The 21,614-nt window shown below is 31.3% G+C and overlaps 3 protein-coding genes across 4 annotated transcripts; 2 read left to right on the forward strand and 1 right to left on the reverse strand.

Moving 5' to 3' along the window:
- The first annotated feature begins 3,904 nt into the window (after positions 1–3,904).
- Positions 3,905–5,600, forward strand: LOC123913666 (ubiquitin carboxyl-terminal hydrolase 36-like). 2 transcript variants are annotated; one of them, XM_045964490.1, is made up of 3 exons: positions 3,917–4,019; positions 4,112–4,396; positions 4,902–5,600. In XM_045964490.1, exons 2-3 carry the CDS (start codon positions 4,128–4,130, stop codon positions 5,383–5,385), a joined length of 753 nt encoding a protein of 250 aa, XP_045820446.1. In that variant the 5' UTR covers positions 3,917–4,019; positions 4,112–4,127; the 3' UTR covers positions 5,386–5,600. The 2 variants fall into 2 exon arrangements, with proteins under 2 accessions (XP_045820440.1, XP_045820446.1); XM_045964484.1 differs by having other exon boundaries at positions 3,905–4,396.
- A 5,082-nt stretch (positions 5,601–10,682) lies between these two features.
- Positions 10,683–15,867, forward strand: LOC123907418 (pentatricopeptide repeat-containing protein At5g10690). Its single transcript, XM_045957693.1, has 11 exons — positions 10,683–11,160; positions 11,946–12,078; positions 12,359–12,456; positions 12,579–12,740; positions 12,835–12,903; positions 13,233–13,368; positions 14,002–14,234; positions 14,340–14,417; positions 14,770–14,838; positions 15,030–15,206; positions 15,499–15,867. The coding sequence occupies exons 1-11, from the start codon at positions 10,780–10,782 to the stop codon at positions 15,757–15,759; spliced, it is 1,797 nt and encodes a 598-aa protein (XP_045813649.1). The 5' UTR covers positions 10,683–10,779; the 3' UTR covers positions 15,760–15,867.
- A 608-nt stretch (positions 15,868–16,475) lies between these two features.
- LOC123907423 (myb-like protein X) lies at positions 16,476–20,458 on the reverse strand. The gene is made up of 2 exons (XM_045957706.1): positions 20,193–20,458; positions 16,476–18,773 (listed from the first exon to the last, which is right to left on the reverse strand). The coding sequence occupies exon 2, from the start codon at positions 18,722–18,724 to the stop codon at positions 17,243–17,245; it is 1,482 nt and encodes a 493-aa protein (XP_045813662.1). The 5' UTR covers positions 18,725–18,773; positions 20,193–20,458; the 3' UTR covers positions 16,476–17,242.
- Between the last annotated feature and the right edge of the window lie 1,156 nt (positions 20,459–21,614).

Consider the following 21,614-nt stretch of genomic DNA (forward strand, 5'->3'; position numbering starts at 1 on the left):
TGCTGATGAAAAATTTGGATCTTGGAGCATGTTCCCCTCAAGTTCTTAGTTTAAAAACTATCGACACCACTTCATGTGTTGGTCCAATCTATGCAAAACAAAACTCGGTCCTGCTAGTCGGTCTTTGAATCAAATACCAAATATTTTTTTAAAAAATATATATAATTAGATCTTAAGGACTAATAACATATGATTGTTTGTTGTGCTTGTTAATTTAGTTATTTATAGAGACCGCAAGCATAGCTCAAATAAGGAAATCATTTTATTTGAAAAGGTAATTTTTATTTTGACATGTTGGAGTGATTATTATTATTATTTTCACTACTAGTATTATGTCCATTGGACCCCCTACTAAGTTCAACGTCAATTATCATCGAACTAACGATTTGTTGAAGTGAATTTTTTTTTTTGGGTACAAGTTGAAGTGATTTTAATTGCAACTCACGAGCCTATTTTAATTTAGGTGCTTTAAACTATAGGCTACTAAGTTGAAAAAAAACGCAATGCTAATTTAGGAGTGGTTGCATTGCATCTATAAACTTGCACGCAAGGGCAAATTCATTATACCAACGTGTTTGTTTAAGAGTGCAAAGTCGAGTTTTCGCATACTTTGTTCTTAAAGTGGAAATCTTTCTATCTTCTTCACATTTATCTTCAAACTTATGTTCATATTGAAATGCTCGTTTTCTTTCTCTTTAAGATTTTATTTTACTATATATACGCATGCATCTCATCTCTTTTGATAATAATCTTAAACTTTCATTAATCTTATCTAAAGTGATCATGGAATTTTGTTGGTATGGTTATCTATTTTTATTTTTAAATTGATGAATGAAATTGTATTCATATTTGGTCTGGAAGTTGGCCTAAATCAACCGGCAAATATTAAAATTGTTAAGTTAGATACTTTCATCGTATTTAAATTTGAAACGTCATAGTTGTATGTGTGAGCATTTTTGGAGTAATTGTTATTTTGTTTAGGAAAAAAGATTTCTACTTGTTGACATTATATTACATAAAATAAACAATAATTATGTTCACAAACCATAACTCAACTAGTAAAGATACTTAAATTATTAAATCAGAATAACCAAAGTTCAAATCCTAATTTATTTATTTTTATTTGCGTATGAATTTCTATTTTCTAATAACTATTGTGTTTCATCTTCGTAAAAAAATTGTCATAATTTATCTCATTGTTGAATCCAAAGCTCAAATCACCACGTACGGTGAAAGATAGACTTGTCGTTACATGTAAACGCTTTTGGCCAATTCAATATTTTTTATAATTATACAAAAAAAGAAATATTTTAACTCTCCTATTCTTGCAGAAGTGAGTCCTAATAATCCGAAGTTTGGTTTGTTCAACCCAAAAATCAAACTTGAACGATCCGTCTTTTGATGAAACTCATTAACCATTTGAATTCAATGACTTGGTTAAAATGACTAGAAGGACTCCTATCAACTTGTAGGAGTCAATGAAGATTAAACTTAAGACTTCATGCATATGACCTAAATTTCTCATTATTAGATTAAACCCAGTGACTTTACTTATTTTATTTTCTATAAATCGGGTATCATTTATGCACAACTACAGAGATTAATCTCTCGACCCAAATAAATTACAAACTCTCCCTAAAAGTAAAAATTTTAACATTTGAGAGATTAATCTCTCTGACCTTATGAGACCCAAGTGAATTATAAACTCTCCCTAAAAGTAAAAAGTAAAAGTTTTAACATTACCATCTAACTTCAAAACCTTGTTAGAGACTTTATATTTTTGTGAGTGACTACTGAGAGGGATGACAATTTGACTCATATCCAGTGGACACCCGCAAAAAATACCCATAATGGGTAGGGTAAAAACCCGCATTTTGGGTACGGGCACATGTATGGGTAATTACCCGCAAAAATCAACGGGTATGGGTGCGGGTACGAGTACCTTAGTACCCACCTCGCCCCATACCCGCATAATATATATTTATTTTATATATTATTATATAGTTACATATGTATATCAATTTTAAAAAATACAACACTAATTAAACTATTACAAATTTTTAATAAAAGTTTATTTATAACGTAATACAAACACAATGTGAATATGTTAAGAAAGAAATGAACTTTAACATGAGGTTAGTAAAACTTTTGTTTATAATTTTGACGAGTCAACATTAAAATCTTTTAAAAAAATTAATTATATTAAAACGATATGATATTTTATAATTGATCGATTTATTTTTAGTAAAATTGCTGGTAACGGGTACGGGTATGGATACCTAGGTACCCATAGGGTATGAGGACGGGTACAAAGGTCGTTACCCACGCAGGTATGGGGATGGGTACGAGTATTTTTTCAAACTACGGGTATGAGAATGAGTACTATAGTACCCTACCCATACCCTACCCATTGTCATCCATAAATACTGATGCATATTTTTTGCTAATCAATTATTTACTACATCACTATAAAAGTATACAAGGATAAACATATATATGAACAAAAAATATCACATTTACCCATTATGGATAAAAAGAATATCTAAAACAAAAAAAAAATTATTTCCTCTTTAGATTTTACACATTAATGGTCATTATTTTATAGGCTTAAATGCACTTTTGATCCCCCTATTTTCAAAAAAATAAAGTTTTGGTCCCCCTATTTTAAAAACCAACTTTTTAGTCCCCCAATTTTAATTTTTTTTGAGTTTTGATCCCCTATTCCATTTTAAGGCTAATTTTGTTGATGTAGCATTGTCACTAATGCATATCAGCGTCCACGTGGACAAAATTAATATTCATGTCATTATTTGTTTTTAATTCAATAAAACTTATTTTATAAAATAATTTAATTAAACCTAAGAAAGTTCATTAAAATAAAAAATCCACCTCTAATTTATTAAACCTAAGAAAAAACAAACAATCACAACATGGACATGATCATCTTTGATTCATATCAAACAATTGCATATTGAAAGCAAGTTTTGTGTTTCAAGAACCTTCAACTTTCATCATCATCCAACTTTATATAAAACCAATCTAGAATTAAACTTCAAACTTAAAACAATTTTTGGGTTTTCATTCAAACTCATCCAAAGTCATAGATAGTTTAAAGAGTATGAGTAATTTCTATTGAAACACAAAATCATCTCTAATTTCTTTTCGTTTTTAAAAATCCAAAAATTGTTGAGTTTGAACGGAAACCATAGGATTAGTGAAATCCATAAGGAAGGATTCTCTCCGACGGTGAATAAAATTCTAGTAGTTGAAGGTTTGATAATTAGGGTTTCAAATTTCATATTTTATAAGATTTAACAATTATTATTTCAGTTGAATATATAATTCTAACAATTAAAATATTTTATAAATAAAATGTTATTGAATTTAAAAATATATAATAATGACATGGATATTAAATTTGTCCACATGAATGTTGCCACATCATTAGTTACAAGGCCACATCAACAAAATTAACCCCAAAATAGGATGGGGGATCAAAACTCAAAAAAAATGAAAATAGGGGGACTAAAAAGTTGGTTTTTAAAATAGGGGGACCAAAACTTCATTTTTTTGAAAATAGGGGGACCAAAAGTGCATTTAAGCCTATTTTATACTACTATAAATAAATCATATTTTTTGAAGAGTCAAATGTATAACTAAAAAACAATTTCATTTTAAAATAAAAAAGAATAAAAACCGCAAATTTAGACAAAGATAATCAAAACATCATCCCAAAAACGTTGCTGTTATCCTTTCATCTCATAAAAAGTTATAGATAAGGATTCACAATTCCATTTCCCTCACAATAATTAATTAATTAATATTAAAAAAAGATTTTTAGTCATTTTCATTGCCACGTCAGCATAAACATCTTCAATCTTACTAGTATTCTTCTTCCCTATTTCTCCGCCGGCATTACAATAACATTATCATCATTTCTCTCTCTCTCTCTCTCAAAAAAAAAAAAAAAAAAAACCAAAACCTATGTAACTAAAGTAACTGCTCTTCAGACAACATAGGTAGCGTGAAACTCGTTCCTCGTATCTTCGTGAATTCGTTTGTTCTTGTCTTTTTTTTTTTCTTTACTTGTTTTTTTGGTATCGATCGACAGAGAGAGTAATATAATAATGGATGTAATGGTGGGACCCACTTTCTCCATCGACGTTCCGACATCACCGCCGTTCGCCGGAAACCGTCCGACCGGCAACGTGTTTTTCACCGGCGGTGAGTTGTCGGAGAGCTCGTCTTCGATCGGTACACCGGATGATAGTGACATAGAAAACGATAATGTTTCTCCTAAGAGACATCGTGAAGATGATGATGAAGATGAAGAAGTTCAGAGCAAGTTTAAGGGTTTGAATTCTCTTGATTCTTTAGATGATTCTCTTCCTATCAAGTTAGTTCCTCTTTTCTCTAATTTTCTTCTAATTTCTTGATTAATTAGTAAATAATTTTTGTTTATTTACCTTTTTTTGTTTGTTTTTAATTTGAAATGATGATGAATTTTTTATTTTATTTTTTTGGTTTTTTTTTTCAATTTTTGTGTTGCATGTGTTGTGCTATGTTTTTCTCTTTTAATTTTTGGTGTTTGATTTGTATTTATTTACTTTTTGTGTTTTTTATTTGTTTGTGTTTTGTTCTGTTTTTCTGTTTCAATCTTAGATGTTGAATTTTATGTATTAATTTTTTTTAACCTGGTACACGAAATCTCCGCCCGCCGCCGTTAGCCATGACTAATCTCTGTCAGGAACTTGTTCAGGAACTTGTTGACTGTTTTTGTTCTTCATTTCAATCTTTGATTTATGTTTGATTATTAGTTTTTTATTTGTCAAATTTTTGTGTGTGATTAATTATGAATGGATTTTCTGATAAGGGTTATGTGATTTTTTTAAGCGAATCAGGAAGGGATTATCGAATCATTTTATTGGAAAATCAAAGTCATTTTCGGATCTATCACAAGTAACAAATGTGACAGAATTAAAGAAACAAGAGAATCCATTCAACAAAAGAAGAAGACTTTTGATTGCATCTAAGTTATCAAGAAAATCTTTTTATTCTTGTTTTAATCCAAAATCAATGCCCCTTTTGCGTGTGAACGAGGACGAAGATGAAGATGATGACGATGATGAGAATCAAAGAGTAGATAAAGAAGTCACTACAAAAGATTCACCATCATCGTCATCTTCTTCAATGGAGGAAAAGAAGAATCCACAAGAAGAAGTGATGATGAGACAATTCAATAATAGAATGCCTCAATCTTATGCTAATCATATGAGGCTTAGATTAGGGAGTTTTAAGTCTAGGAGCTTTTCTCTTGCAGATCTACAAGAACATGATGAGGTGGAGGAAGATGATGAGGATAATGAGGAACAACATTTGGATTAAAAGTACAAGTGTGTGTGTAAGTGTAATTAGTACTGAACTTTTAATTTCATTTTTTGTATAGATGGAACTTTTAACTTTATTAGTTTTTGTTGGTATCATAAAGAGAAATTTACTTTTTAAGGATATAAAGTAGGCAAGTTCTATCTATGGTTGATCGTTTTAGTATTTGAAAATTGTTGGAGACTCTAATAAAGATTAGACATTGTTATTCGAAAGTAGAAGTTTACGGTCTCTTTATTGGATCGTCTGAATCAATGATCTAGTGATCTGATTGATGTCGGTTTAACAAAAACAAGAGCAAACACAATGTGGATAAAAAAGATGTGCTTCAAAATGCAATTTATAGTTGTGTCACTTGTTTTTTTTATTGAATCGACATTAATCAAGTCACTGTTACCTTATGCTTTTGAACGGGGTAGTAAATTGATGTCGATGTTTTGAGCAATTTTCGGATAGTGGTCTATGTTGAACCTTGATTTGCTCTAGTTGAATGTGTTAGTCTCTCGGTACATGTTGAACTTCTTGTTGGTTGAGGTCATGAACAACTCATTGAATTAAAAGGATTAAAATCAATATAGGTGATTGAAATATTAAAAAAAAACTTAATACTATTAACTTTATAAACCAACACAGTGTGACATAAGTTATTGAGAATAAAGGATCCAGCTTATCTGAGGGGTTCAAAAAAGAGGAGTAGACAGTGGTGGTACTAGAGCCTAGCCAAGGTGGGCCACGATCCAACCTCACACCCAATCTATTACTTTACAAATCACAATAGTTTTACTTATATTTTAACAATATTATATAAATTTTTTAAAAATATTTTATTTTAAATAAATTTTCTATTATGACAAACTTAAATATCGAATAAAAGTCAATTAACCGTGTGAATGCACAGATTTTTAAACTAGTTTTTTTTTATAGGTGATTGATTGTTATTTCTCGTGTTCGGCGTTCTGATTTTGTTCTTTAGTAAAAATCAAATAATTGCATTTATTTGTAGCTCTTGCTCACATAGGAATTTATTTGGGTTCTAGTGTATTTTTTATGAGTCGTGTCCGACTCAAATATAACATCTAATTATAGTTGATGCTGTCTGGGACTAGTATTTCCACACTATATGTAATCGTTTTTTAGATTTTGGCTTCTTCTTTTTTAGATTAAGTAGCATAGTGACTAAAATTTCATCTTTTAAAAGTTCGAAGTTCAAATTTCGACTCTTATATATAAAATTTCTATCAACTGAGTTAAACAACCTTTTCATTATTGATATTAATGATTAACATCATATCTTGTCTTTTTCGCCTTTATTTTTCTTTTTTATCTAAAAAAATCACTTATCCCTTTATTAGAAAGTAGAAAATTATAGAACAAGGGCTTTTTCCCTCTTTTGTTCACCAAATAAAATAAAAAAAGAATTAGATTGGTAAAGGTCATGGGTGGGTCTATGAGTAATGAAAGCTTCATATATATGCAGTGAAATGAGGAAACACGCCTACCTCATTTAGCGGTTAGATAGGATATGGATATTTGGAATTATTCACCAAGACATGATGGAGAAAGACAAATTAATCAACTAAATGGGTAATAATAATGGGAAGAACATGACAATTTCAAGAGATGAGAAAATGAAAGTTTATTTCTACATTATATATTAGAAATTATTTTCTTAATGTTCACGAATTCTAATTCAATCGTAAGAAATGTCGAAATTATTAGGTTTGACGTTATGATCGGAGTCTAATCCGGTCCTTCCACTTTATTATGTATATGAATTTCTAATGAATTCACATTTCGTCAATCTCCCAAAATTTAGTTTGTTAATAATCAATTTATAGAGCTCTCAAAAATGGGTTGGGCTGATGGGCCGACCCATTAGCCCACGGTATTGGGTGGGCTGAGCCTAAAAAACATAGCCCAAAATGTAATCAGGCTTTTTCGGGCCAAACCCATTTAGTCCATATGGACAATGAGCTAGGCTAGCCCACCGAGCATTGGGTTGACCCATTAGCCCATCATTTAATTGATAAAAACACATTTTTGTTTGTTAAAAAAACTCATTTTTGTAAAAATAATATCAATGAAAATTATAATTTAATTGATAAATTATTGTATAAAAAAAATTTAAATGTGTAAGCTTAATAAAATGGGGTATATTTACCTTTGTTTTTTACTATATGGGGTATATTTACCTAAAATTAGAGTTTAATTGATATTTAGTGTTGATGTAAAAATTATTTACACTTGCATCATATAATATCTCAATAAAATTGATAATTATAAAATACTAATATATCAAAATAATATAAAAAATATCGAATAAAAAAAAACTAAAGTAAAGTGAAATGGATCGGGCCGGCCCATTAGCCCAGTTGGCCCACAAGGGTCGGGGCGGGCTTGATAATTGTTTGCCCAATAATAATCAGAGCAGGCCAGTCTAGCCCATTTATTTTGACTAGCCCACCGGACTGGGCCAGCCCATTTGACAACTCTAGTTATTTATGTTAGTTTTAGTTATTAACTTCTTGATTTTTATTCATGGGTGGACTCATATATATAAATTGGTCGCCGAGAGTTCAAAAGAGCAAAGAGATAAGAGAGACTAGTATATATTCATCGTTACTTTATTTATCAAACAATCAATATGTTAAGGAGTTCAAAAGAGCACCGAGAGAAATAAGATAGAAGAGATAGATAGTCGCCACATCTCCATACAAAACCCTAAGACATTACGTATTATATGGACTACACACACCTAACAACTCTTATACTATTTGTTGGAAATTCTAAAAAAAATATCGAGAGAAATAATGAGCCGATACTCCAAAATCATAAGAGAGAATACGATACATTTCCTTCAAAAATTTTAAGGTAATAAATATATGAGTAAAACATTTTGCTCTTGATATCCGATAAGTAAGACTTAACTACTCACTTGAGATTCAAGAAAATGAAAAATGTAAGTCTTATAAAGATAAAAATGTACACACGTACTGTGTATATAAATGGTTGAACAAGCACATTAAAATACTATGGGCTGCTAGTTGCTTGCTTAGTCAAAGTGGAACAAGAATCGAATTTGAAGTGTGTATTCATTCACACCATAATTTATTTGTGTTTGGTTTGTTTCTAACTTGATTTCCGACTCATTTGTCTATTGGTTTTTGGCTATAACTAGGTGACGTGGGTCATGCTAACTTTTCATGAATCCCACTCACATAAAATGACCTATAATAGAATATTGTCCATTCAAATTCATGCAATTATAGTTGTGGGTCATGGCTCTATTATATATCCTCTACCAAAGTATATAAAATAATTGGTTCTTATTATCGATCGTGTATTTGAAACAAAAGCTTCAATTTGCTAATTCAATAATGTTTTATGGCCAATATGTATATGATTGCATCAAACATTATCAAATGACTTATTTAAATTACATGGTTGGAAATCAAAGGTGAGTTGTCGGTCTCAGATAGATAAAGAATAGAAGTTTATAAATTCTAAATTCATAATTTCATAGTCATGAATGAGCGTTAATGATGTTTGTCACTTCGTCTACAAATAACTTGAATAAAGAATGAATGGATCAATCATACGCATATAAAAAGACTTGATTCATGAAAATATTATGTCTTATTTTAGATATTCAGATCATTAGTTTAATATGTCGAGTTTTAAGTGTAAATTCAACATCAACTATGAATAAACAAAATATTAGATATAAAAACGTGTTAACTCGTATACTTAATAATATCTTAAAGTTTTTGGTAGAAATACAGTGCCTCCCCCTCTCTTGTGATCATAAATTAAGTCATTAACTATAAGATATAAAAACTCATGACAAAATAGTCTCTACTTAAACTAATGAAAATGACCAATATAGTAAAAATAATTAAAATTAAGGGATCAATATAAAACAAGAGACCTATTGTTCAATTTAACCTATTAATAATAAAAAGAGAAAAAATACAATAGATTAGGAGGACTTAAAGACAAAGTCCACCAAATAGACTTAAAACAAGGCAACAAGCCAAAAATAGAACAATCCATTTGTAGGATAAATCATTTTTACTCAAACAATGCACCTACAAAGGAGCTCAAAAAATTGTATTGAAGGATAATTTAGAGGTCAAATTTAATCTATATTATTATAATATATTCTCAAGATGAATAAAAAGAATTTTGATATTAAAAATGAAAATTCACTTATCATTCTATGCAAAAAGTACTCTAGAGAAAAAGTAGAAAAATTATCTCATTTTCACTCTATTCCCTTGTTTCCAAATCGATCCCCTCGAAGCTACCTAACCCCTTTGTCCATTCTCTTATTGGCACTGAATCATTTAAATCTATATATTTTGAACCATTGTTTTACAATAAACATCACCATTACAATTAAATACATATACATATATTACAACATAAAACAAAATTACATAAAAAATTATACGAAAAAATTACAACAAATTAAAAACAATTTACATGCTCATGTATAATATCTGAATATCTATATTTAAATAAATCAAGTAAGACTGTCTCGGATTTGTCATTGACATTTTTTCCTAGAAATAAAAAATAAAACAACCCAACTTTCCACTTTTTAAGGATAAATCAAAGCAAATAAAACTCTCTTATTCACATCTAGAAAGGTCGCTTAAATGCTTAATCACCACCACCACATTGAAAGCCCTATTTGTGTGTCGATTTTTAAACAACTCAGGAACTTTAGTTTAATCAATCATATCGTTCTCAAATTTCAATCATCATGACTCAACAATCTCTTATTGGTCAACATATCATTCTCAAATAGTCACACGCCTCATCATAAAAAAACAACGATGAAAACAGTATGATTGATCAATGATAGACGAGATTTTTTTTTGTCACCCTACTAATTTTTTCGTACACTTTACGATTTTACAAAAATACTATCGGCCGCTACTTAGATAGCGGATACACCCCAAAAACACCCTGTCGGATTTTTTTTTATAACCGCTGCTACGTAAGTAGAGAAGTCCAACATCAGATATAAGATGACTTGAATATGAGTTGATAAGTAAGAGGCAATCCTCACTTTACAAACTAGTTTTGTAGAGTTGAATTAGACCTAACTCCCAATTCTAAGATGGTAGACGACATGTTTCAAAAAAATTTGATTTTTATAACATCCACTATTTAAGTAACGAAAAGGTAAAATTGTAAATACATAGTAGAAGATCTCACGATACCCATCGGGCACAATGAATCAGTGATTCATAAAAAAAGCCCATCATCCAAATGGGCCTAACGTGTGTTGTCACTGTTACATACAGATTACAGATTGTTTTCTCCTTATTCGAACTTTCCTTCCATGGCGAATGGATAGAAAGAATAACAACCTCATCATCGAAAATGCTTCTAAACCAAGCTTTCTCTTCATTCCACTCAAAACCACTTCGTTCTTCATACATTCCTCTCTCTTCTTCTTGTTCTTCATCATCTTCTCCAATACGGCGTCGTTCAGTGAAAACAACCATTCCACGCAAAACAAATCTCAAAATCCTCACAACACGCATAGTTCAACTCACTCGTCGTAAACAGCTTCGTCAGATTTTCAATGAAATTGAAGTTGCGAAGAAACAGTTTTGGAAGTTGAATACGATTGTTATGAATGCGGTTATTGAAGCTTGTGTTCGTTGTGGTGATATTGAATCAGCTATTAGGATTTTTGATGAGATGAAAAATCCTGAATCTTGTGGTGTGGATACTGTTACTTATGCTACCATTTTGAAGGTATTTTGATACTTTCTAATCATAATTAACTATACTGATGATGAAATTACTGAATGATTAATGAGGTATGTTTAGAATTTAGATAGAGTAGAATTTTCATTATAAAAATTATGTTTTTCCTTTTAATTGTTAGTAGTTTAATTAGTTTAATATGTAAAATGATAGGAAATTATAAAGAGATTATGAGTCGGTTTGATCTGCAAAATATAAGTATCGGACAGAACAACACATCACAAATTATGGAAGTTATAAAGAGATTATTTGTTATGAAATGGAGGAATGATTGGAGTAAAATTTGTGATGGAAAAGTGCTAATGAAGCTAATTTTGATAAGTTATAACAAGAAATCAAGCTTAGTGTGGTGAGTATAGTGAAGCACTAATTGGATTAGGAATGACTATATTACATGAAAAGTTGAGATAGTATAGTACTTATTGAGGAAAAGTTGTTAAAGTCTTGTTTTAGAGGGGTTCTATATGTTTAAAGAAGACTGTGTAAGTTAGTAGATTGGTCAGGTGAATTATAGTTGAATAGGTAGAGTTGAAGAAAAACCAAGGAAAATTTTAGGCCAATCTTTTAAAGATTTAGGTTTGAATAATCTATCATAGTATCATTACACATTATCTATGTTAGGATACATCATCCTAGTGGAATAAGTTTTTAGTACCCTTGAAACTTTCAATCACCCCTTATTAATTTTTATAATCATTTTATAAATTTCATTCAAAAAGTAAAACATTAACTGTTCCTTTCCTTGACTGAATTTTTATTTAAATTTTATAAAGGGTTTAGGCAAGGCACATAGATTTGATGAAGCTTTTCAATTGCTTGAATCTGTCGAAAATGGTACTGCCGTGGGAAGTCCAAAGTTGTCAGCACCATTGGTCTTCGGTTTGCTAAATGCCTTAACAGAAGCAGGTGATTAGACATTTCAGTCTCGCTGGCTTTGCAATGTGTACACTTCTTTTTATTTTATTCTGATATTTTTTCACCTGATAAATTTCTGCATTTGCATTGCATGGTCATACATGTAAAAATGCATATGGTAGCTGAGGATATAAGATGTTCTTGCATGACTGATATTTTGTTGGTTTTCAATATTTAAGGTGTTAGATGTATGTCCTGATTTGATTCTATGAAGAAATTCATTAAAAAGTCATGTTGACTGGTGATGTTTACCTGCAATGCTATAGTGCAGGAGACTTGCGTCGTGCAAATGGCCTCCTTGCCTGTTATGGTTCTGTGCTTCGTGAAGGCGAACATTTTTCAGTCTCAGTATACAACCTTCTAATAAAGGTTTTCTTCTGATCCGTAGGGACAAAGTTTCCTTTTGAATAGTATATTTCAGTAGTAGAGATTACAGATATTTGTCTGAACAGAACAAAATTTGAATGCTTACTTCCCCCCCTCTAATTTAGGGGCATATAAACTCAGGCTGTCCTGACACTGCAATAAACATGCTCAATGAAATTTTACATCAAGGAATAATGCCCGACAGGCTCACATATAACACACTGATTTTAGCATGTGTTCATAGTGAAAAGTTGGATGTTGCCATGCAATTATTTGCGGAAATGAAGGTAATAACTTGCATTTGAAATTTAAGTTTATTTGTTTTGTGGTAGATAAATATGGAACTTCTAATTTCCAACCTTTAATATTTATATTTTATAGGAAAAAGCGCAGAAATTCATCCATGGTGATCTGTTTCCAGATATTGTTACATACACAACATTGCTCAAGGTCAGATTTCTCAAATTTACTCACTTGTAAGATTAGTTTGCTGTAGTACAAAACCATAAAAATTTAAATCAAGTTTTGTTTTATTCTGTAGAACGTTTTGATCATTGGTTTCCTGAGTTATGTTCACCGATTTCAAATGCTTGTAGTTGTTTAATTTTAATGATTATTTATGTTCTCATAGTTTTAGTAGTCATGACTCATGTGTGAAAATGACATGCCTTGAACATTTATTTTAAACAAATTTAGTTATGGCCTCTATTAAAAATTCTATTGGCGGTTTAGGAGGGTTCTTCGGTAGCATGTTTCTCAGTTTTTCTCTTTTATTGCAGGGTTTTGGGCAGGCAAAGGATCTCGTTACAGTTTTGCAAATAGTGCTGGAAATGAAATCATGTTCTGAGTTATACATTGATAGAACTGCTTACACTGCAATGGTTGACGCTTTACTAAGATGTGGCTCTGTTAAGGGTATGCTTTCATTTGATTCTGGATTTCGTTAGTTGCTTGGAGAAAATTTCAGGAATATCTAAATAGCTAAATGTTTAAGGTATTTAGAAAGAGATATTCCGCTTTGTTTTGGATGGGTGTAGTAAGATATTCCTAACAATTGCTGATAATCAAAATTATGCCTGTGAGTTTAATGGGTTCGACCTGTCTCTTGAATTGAAGGGTAAAATTTAATATTGATATACTGTTGATTTGAATTTTAGATTCTTCTAAGTTGAGTGAAGATTATGAATGTTGTATTTTATTATAAATTTCAACAACTATTTAGTTTGAAATGGATAATTTTAACTTTTGGTTGCTTTTGCTGAAATCTTATGTCTCATAAGGACAAATCAAACTTTCAGTTAAGTTGCCAGTTGAACCACATAACAAGTTAAAACTTTAAATATGTGTGGCACAAAAAGAAGCTTGAAAATCTACTGTTATGAATTTCAATCACCAGTTCATTTTCTATTGAAGCTTGAATAGAAACTATTAGTATTTTTCTTTAATAATTACTCTATTAGTGCTTTTGCCTAATTCTTTTGTTTCATTAACTAATCTATGAATTTGTGTTTTGTTCGTCATTTAATTGAATTATCTTGGGGTATTTAGGTGCTCTGTGTATTTTTGGAGAAATACAGAAGCAGATTGGTTGTAAGCAAGAGTTGAGACCAAAGCCTCATCTCTATCTTTCTATGATGCGTGCCTTTGCTTTTCAAGGAGATTATGATCTGGTTAAAAATTTGCATAAGCGGATTTTACCAGATACAGTAGGAAGAATCCTACCAGTTTCCCAAGAAGAAGCCGACCACCTTCTAATGGAAGCAGCCCTGAACGCTGGCCAGGTATTATTAATGTTTCTGTTTCTAATTTTCAAAATTTTGATTGGGACGTGGAAGTTAATAATTGACTTGTTCTTAACATTTTCTGCATGTTTTTTTCTATGCTAGGTCGATGTTGCTATTAAAACTCTTACATATATTCTTTCAAGATGGAAGGGCATATCCTGGACAAGTCATGGAGGAATGGTGTGTAATTAGTAGATTTTTAAGTATCGACATTAATTTATATATCTGGTCTGTTTCTTATCACATTAATTTTAGGATCAACTGGTACTTCAGTTGATATTGTGGTGTCCTTTTAACAATTCAATATATTCCTTTGCAGGGAACAGGATCTTAGCTTGATTTTTTAATCTTGGTGTTTCTTTTATAAGTATAATATTACCATGGATTACATGTATTACAGTTGCCAAATATTGTTCCGAGTTAAATATCTGAACAAGCTGTTATGCATTTAAATGTTTCTTTCCTCCTAAAATGCTAATGTTGTCAGCAAGTCAGGTTCTCAATCATATTTGCCCGTGCTTTTGTAATTTAGGTTGCTTCTCGTATTGAGGCCTTATTGGGATTCTCGGCATCTTTATTCAATCCTTTCTTACTTCCTCAGGTACTTTCCATATGTTCATTGGCATCCTTTCCACTAGGTGGCATTGTACTATATTTATAATTCAGTTTGTCATGACTCCAGCTCCAGCCTTTGGCTGTCTGTTTGTTCTACATTGCACTGCATTTTCGGTAGTTTCTTCTTTCTGCTTAAAGAACTTGTATATTGTCTTATTATGCAACCTTGTGGTTTAGGTTTTGCCTTCTGAACCGGTTGAGGGTTTCATGATACCATTTGAAGAAACGCGGCCACTACAAGGAACCATAAAGCTGAGGGATGTGGTATCACGTTTCTTTAATGATGCAGTAGTTCCTATTGTAGATGAGTGGGGCAGTTGTACAGGGCTTTTGCACCGCGAAGACTGCAATCAGGTATGTTTTTGTGAGATTACCATTTGATGAAATAGTGTTGTACTATAAAGGTATATGCATTCTATAGAGAAGCTAATACTAATGCATGTACTTTCTATCCTGGGCAACTAAAGCCCTGCTCATGCTTTGTTAAAGAAATCAACATTTTTTTTAATTACAAAACAGTTTTAACATAATTTACAATAATACATAGACATCGATACAAGTTAAAAAAATAATTCTTCAGTCCATGTGTTGTCAATTTCTGATTTGGCCTCTAACTATCTGATACCGTGATGAATTTATAATACAGTTGGATGCTCCACTTTCAACCATGATGAGAAGCCCTCCTCCCAGTGTTTCAGCTTCAACATCTGTTGGTCATGTAATTGACTTAATTTTGGAGAAGCGTTACCCAATGGTTATCATTGTAAATTGCACCGATGTGTTTGCTACTACATACGGCTGTAGAGCGATTGGAGTTTTTACATTAGTACAATTGAATAGGCTTATCAAACCTGTATCTGAAGAGAAAAGGGATAGACCTTTCACTCTGCAGAAGATGATAACATAACATTTTTAGTTGTACCAATATGTCAAATTTTATTTTTTGTGGTGTCAAAAAATGCATTAGTTTAAAATCGAGTAGTTTCCATTGGTTGAAAATGAATTTTTTCTAGTGCACTGCATTTCCACTTGCTGTCGCTTAATGTATTGCTCTGTATATCTGCCTAGGACTTATGATAAGTATTTTTCTTTTTAAATGATTAAAGGAGATTCATGTATGCAGCATAAGTCTACTTTTGAATAGGCAACAAGGTGTCAAGTACCAGACAAAGTTCTTCTAAGGACAAGTCCACAAATAAAAGGGCACGTTCCTTGAAGGTGAATTGGAATCAAGCCTCAAAGGTGGTCAAAGCTATATGAAGTTGAACTATTTGATGAAGATTATGAGGAGGATGGGGAATTATCTTTTATCTGCAAGATCTAAACTATGTGAAAGAAGGAAGGCTAAGGAAGAATCATTTCTTTAAGGAGTAACCCCAATTGATAAATAAGAATCAAAACATTTACTATGAATATACTAAGTCATGGCACCTGAAGGGACACAAGAATTTTTTGAGTAAGAAGAAATGAATAACGACAATATGGGAGAGTTTGGTTCTTTTATCGTTCGAGAGTGAAGATGAAGTAACAAGATATCAACTTCTTCCATCTCGGGGCAGATATTAAGGAGCAACAAGAGAAGGTATTTCTTTTATCCTATTAAACTTCACCTGAGAAAAAGTTGTTAGGAACTTGATAAAAAAGTTCATAATTACTGGTAAAAAAGTTCATAATTACAGATTCTGATTCAATATATACCAGAAGTTACTGGTAAAAAAGTTCATAATTATTACATGACTTTTTTAAAAAATTATTGGTAAAAAATAACAATTATAATGGCAAATTATATCAGCTAATATCTTCTCAGGAATCAAACACAAACTTTGAATTTCTGCAGTTTGTGAATATCAATGCAGTCAATTTCTGCAGTTTGTGAATATCAATCATAATCACCAAGTTTGTGAATATCAATCACAATGGTATAATAATTACATGTGTAAATGAACATATCATCTGGTTGTGAAAATCAACAAAGTTGAATGACAACACTCCCTTTTAAATTTGTAAGAGGAAGCTTTGTATACATAAGAATAATTTCTTAAACTCTTAAACGCTTGCTCTTTTTTTTTTCTTTGTTTCTACTCCTGAGATTATGTTCTCTAAATTGAGAAAGGTAGAAGGAAAAATGAGGAGTTATAATCATTAATTGGAAAATCAATAGTTGAAATTGTAATGGCAAAACATACACACATATATATAACATAAGTTTTTCAAATCTCAACAGTTGATTTTTCAATTGAATGGTTATAACTCTCACTTATCTCCAAAAACACTGCTCTCTTTAATTCCATAATGAGTGTCAGCAAAGTACAGTCTCACAAGATAATACATCTGACAGCTAAGTATAGTCTCACACTAAATAATATACATGTGACATGCATATGAATGGTTCATTTGCCTTGATGATCAATGACAGTTTGAAATGCTCCAGCCAATGCAAGAACCTTGTTCTTCCTCCCCAACAGCTTGGTTGCAGTCTCCTCAATCATATCATTAGACACTTGAGATTCATGCTTCCCTTTTGCTGCTAATTGTTGCTTTGGTTGTGCTACCTCAGCCTTAGCTTCTTTAACTTCTTCACTTACCTCTCCTTCAACAGCTTCCTTCTCTTCCCCTCCCCGTTCTTCATTGTTGTTCTCACTTTTTTTATCTTCTATTACAATCCCACTTTCATTTTCCTCCTTATCATTTGCAGCAGCTTCCCTTTCAACCTCAGAATGATCAACTTCTTCCTGGTGATTCTCACTATTGTTCTGTTTCTGTTCATGCTCAACTTGAGGTTTATCTTCATTGTTGTTCTCACTTTTTTGATCTTCTAATACAATCCCACTTTTATTTTCTTCCTTTTCATTCACAGCAGCTTCCCTTTCAACCTCAGAATGATCAACTTCTTTTCGGTGATTCTCACTATTGTTGTCACTTTTTTGATCTTCTATTACAACCCCACTTTCATTTTCTTCCTTTTCATTCGCAGCAACTTCCCTTTCAATTTCAGAATGATCTACTTCTCCTGGGTGATTCTCACTATTGGTCTGTTTCACTTCATGCTCAACTTCAGGTTTCTCTTCTTGTGGCTCCTTTTCTGCTATTTCTTCTGTAACTGTAGAAATTACTTTCTCATCATCACCTTGATTCTGAGGTTGGTCAGAATCCTTAAGAACCTTATCATGTTCATGCTCATGTACAAATTCCTTGTTTACATCAGGTGAAATCACCTTAGATGCATGTTCTTTACTCTCCACTTTTATCACTTCAGCTTCTTGGTTTGTAACTTCTTTAACATCCACAGTTTTAACATTTGATGAATCAGAATCTGTAATCACAGTTTTGGTCTTTGCAGGGTTAGCAGAAGAAGTATGATCATTAGCCACCTTCTTTGTGGTGTTAGAAGTAGCAATGTTGTTATTAGGGGTGTTGATCTTCTTTGTGGCCCTTTTCCATACTAGCTTAGTTTTTGCATCACTTGGTGTCTTATCTGAAATGGGTTTTAAAGGGTTGGTGCTTTCTCTAGTGCCCGGGGAAACAAGGGCTTTGTGTAATCTTGAAGTTGATGGTTGTGTTGTTTTTACTGTTAAGTTTGAAGATGAAAGTGGTTTATCCAATGATCTTCTTCTAATTGGAGAAGGCTTAATTGGACTCTCAGTTTTGGGCTTTCTGATACTTGTTGTGGGCTTGTTTTTCTCTGATGGAGTGGTTGAGTTACTCTTGTTGGTTGTGGGGGTAGTTCTTGTTGTTGTTGTTGCTGCTGCTGCTGCTGCTGTTGTGGATGGTTTTGTAGTCCTTTTGGCTGTTGTGAGGGGAGAATTAGAAGATGGGGTCTTCTTTTTCTCATTCCCAACAACTGTGCTACTATCTTTAGGTTTTGTTGCCATATATATAATTAGGTATTTAAGCTAAGAAATTCTTGAAAGAACCTGCACACTACAAAAAACAAGTACTTAGGGTCGTTTGATGGGTTCTAAGGAGCTATAATTTTTTTGAAAGATAAAGTAGTCAACTGTTCTGTTGATTGGAAAATCAACTATTGATATGTTGTGCCTTAACTCTCCGAAGGAAATCCTGATAATTAAGAGTTTGTACGATAGATAAGTAAAGTCCGACAAACAATTGTTCATTTTAAGAATTAAATTTAGGTTCTTGTGAATGGTTTGTTCTTAGGAAAGTTTATTAATCACTTGGTTAATAATGGATATCTATTAGAGGTTGATTTTCTCATTAACAATTTTTTATATGAATGTTACAATATTCTGTATATACTCTGTCCAAAGACACTAATCGTGTTTCTTTTCAAATTTTGTAGATTTGGATATTGAAACAACTGCACTGAAAATATTGGGAAATACAAAAGTTGACTAATATTTGTGAATGAGATTAAAAAATAAATAGAAGAGTTGATTTTGTTCTAATTAGTAATATGCATGTCTTTTAGACCGCACACCCATGATGATGCAAGTTATACAAAACCACCATATATCATCTTATATATACAACAATGATCACATGAGAAAATAACTCAAAATTCAGTTATTATGAGATAAAAGTAACAACAATAACCCAAAAAACAAAAAGAGGTCTGTATAACAACAATTTATGCCAAAAAAATTTTTCCCCCAAATTTCAAAAGGATTTATAAAATTGAAATTCACTGTTCACATTAGTCCCTAAGTATTATTTTGCACTATTCAATTTATTCTCTGAAATTGTCCCTAATGTGACCAAAATTTTGAAGTTAAGGAATCATTTTAAATGATCAATAATGTTATGGGTCAGATTATCTAATCCTTACAAATTTAGAGCCTAAATTAATAATTCCCTCTATTACTTTATTTCTTCTTAAATATGTCCCACATGTCTTATTAGTTCTTGAAAAGTGGTGATGGATATATATGTACTCAAAAGAGAAAAAGAAATTGCAATGAATGGGTTTGTCGAAAAGAAAAGCATTTAAGCATAAAACAAAAGAAAGCATCCCAAGGCTAAGAAATGATATATAGAAAAACATCTAAATCCAAATTGATCATAAATTTTTGCTGAATGAGTTGTAAGGAAAAATATAAGAAAAAAGTACACCTCAAGTGCTTGTCAAATGATTATGATTATCACCTTTAAGTACTTTATTAATTTATAGACAAAAAATTATGTTCCTTTGTTTTTTTAAAAGTAATATAATAGAAGAAAAGCAACCAAGAGAAAGCCATTGAGGAACATGACACAATTTATTTATTTATTTGGCAGGAATTAACAAGAAAAATAGAAAGGAAACTATATACATTTATTACATGAAGAATAATAAATAAAATAAAAAAGCAAATAAGGATGATTATGTTTTGGATAACATACCTTGATTAAAGAAAGATCATGGAAGAGTGAATTTGTGGAAACAAAGCAAATGAAATTGCTTTGAAAGGAGAAAATATATATGAGTTATAGCTTGAAGTGGAAAAAGAAAGAATTGATTGGAAGAGAAAAAACAGAAATTGTGTTGAGGTGATTTAACAATTACATCAAAAAAAGGAATAAAGTACTTAAATCTAGCACAACTCAAAGGTTGCAGGCCATGAAATAAAAAATCAAATGATTTGTTTATTATTTTTATCAAAAGAGCTGTTAATAACTCCGAGACATTTGGGGGAATATCTTAAGCATAGTTGACCTTTTCTCTTTCATTTCTACACGTTCAATTAATAATTATTTTAATTTTCTAAAAATAACATTCTAACATATTTTTCTAAAAGAAAAAAAATATAACATATTTTTTACTACCTCAACAAAGTTTTTTTTTTTTTTACATCGAACAAAAATGTTTTAATCAAGAAAACATTTAAGTAAAAAAAAATTCAAGAAAACATTTATTTTTATGTTTCCAAAAAAAAATTGTTTTAAGGAGAAAACATGATAAATTGGAATTCGGTCGAAAAATAAATAATGTCTTCTCAATAATTGTTTAACTCATAATTTAAATTTCGGTTCTTGTCCCGTGAGTTTAGCCCAGTTGGTGGAATATTGCATTATATATGTAGGGGGTTAGGGTTCGAACTCCGACCACTTCATTTATATTAGTTTTTCTCTTTGCCAGAACTTAAACTTTGAATTTCCAATTCTGCAATTTTTAGCTCAACTAGTGACTTGAACTATCCTTAGAGTGAGCTCATTAGTCACTTGATTTAAATGTCTTGATTTAATAACAAATTGTATGTTTTTAAATTTTTACAAGATGAAGTGATACCATAACCATAGATGCTAAATTTTTATTAGATGCTAAATTTTTTACAAGAAAAATTATTAATAAATAAATCAATTTTTTTGTTCAAATCCCTAACCATAGAGGTCGAGTCTGGCCTCACGTAACACAACCCAAGTCACCATATTACACTTTGGCTTCCATGAAAATGAAAACTTGACAAAGTCCTCAGAAGAGGATTGGCTGAGTCATCAATAAATATAAACTAGATAAAGTGGTTGACATAAACGGAACAACTTAGCCAAGACAATTGGCGCAACAACGTTGTTAAGGAATATGACTACGGATTTAGATTCTTGTCGTAGATGTTTTACGATGTTACAGGCAATAGATAATTTCAGCTTTCAACAGCGAAATCAGCAGGTGATTGTGGCCACGGCCACCCCAAAAAAATAAGAAATTACTAGTCCTAGTATACTTTTGGTATTTTTATAAATTTAGCGCATAAGTCCCAATTGGTCATGTGTCCTCCTCTTGGTGGGTAGGTCCTTTTTGTCTTTTTCTTTCTTTTTTAAAAGAAA

The sequence above is a fragment of the Trifolium pratense genome, linkage group LG1 (genome assembly GCF_020283565.1).
Source record: "Trifolium pratense cultivar HEN17-A07 linkage group LG1, ARS_RC_1.1, whole genome shotgun sequence".
Classification (NCBI taxonomy): Eukaryota; Viridiplantae; Streptophyta; class Magnoliopsida; order Fabales; family Fabaceae; genus Trifolium; species Trifolium pratense.

Bases quoted from the DNA above. Each gene is read 5' to 3' on its own strand.
- LOC123913666 (XM_045964484.1), top strand. From the start codon at position 4,128: ATGGATGTAATGGTGGGACCCACTTTCTCCATCGACGTTCCGACATCA. The intron at 4,397-4,901 runs GTTAGTTCCTCT...TAAGCGAATCAG, and splicing joins GATGATTCTCTTCCTATCAA to GAAGGGATTATCGAATCATT.
- LOC123907418 (XM_045957693.1), top strand. From the start codon at position 10,780: ATGCTTCTAAACCAAGCTTTCTCTTCATTCCACTCAAAACCACTTCGT. The intron at 14,235-14,339 runs GTATTATTAATG...TTTCTATGCTAG, and splicing joins CAGCCCTGAACGCTGGCCAG to GTCGATGTTGCTATTAAAAC. The intron at 14,418-14,769 runs GTGTGTAATTAG...TTTGTAATTTAG, and splicing joins GGACAAGTCATGGAGGAATG to GTTGCTTCTCGTATTGAGGC.
- LOC123907423 (XM_045957706.1), bottom strand. From the start codon at position 18,724: ATGGCAACAAAACCTAAAGATAGTAGCACAGTTGTTGGGAATGAGAAA.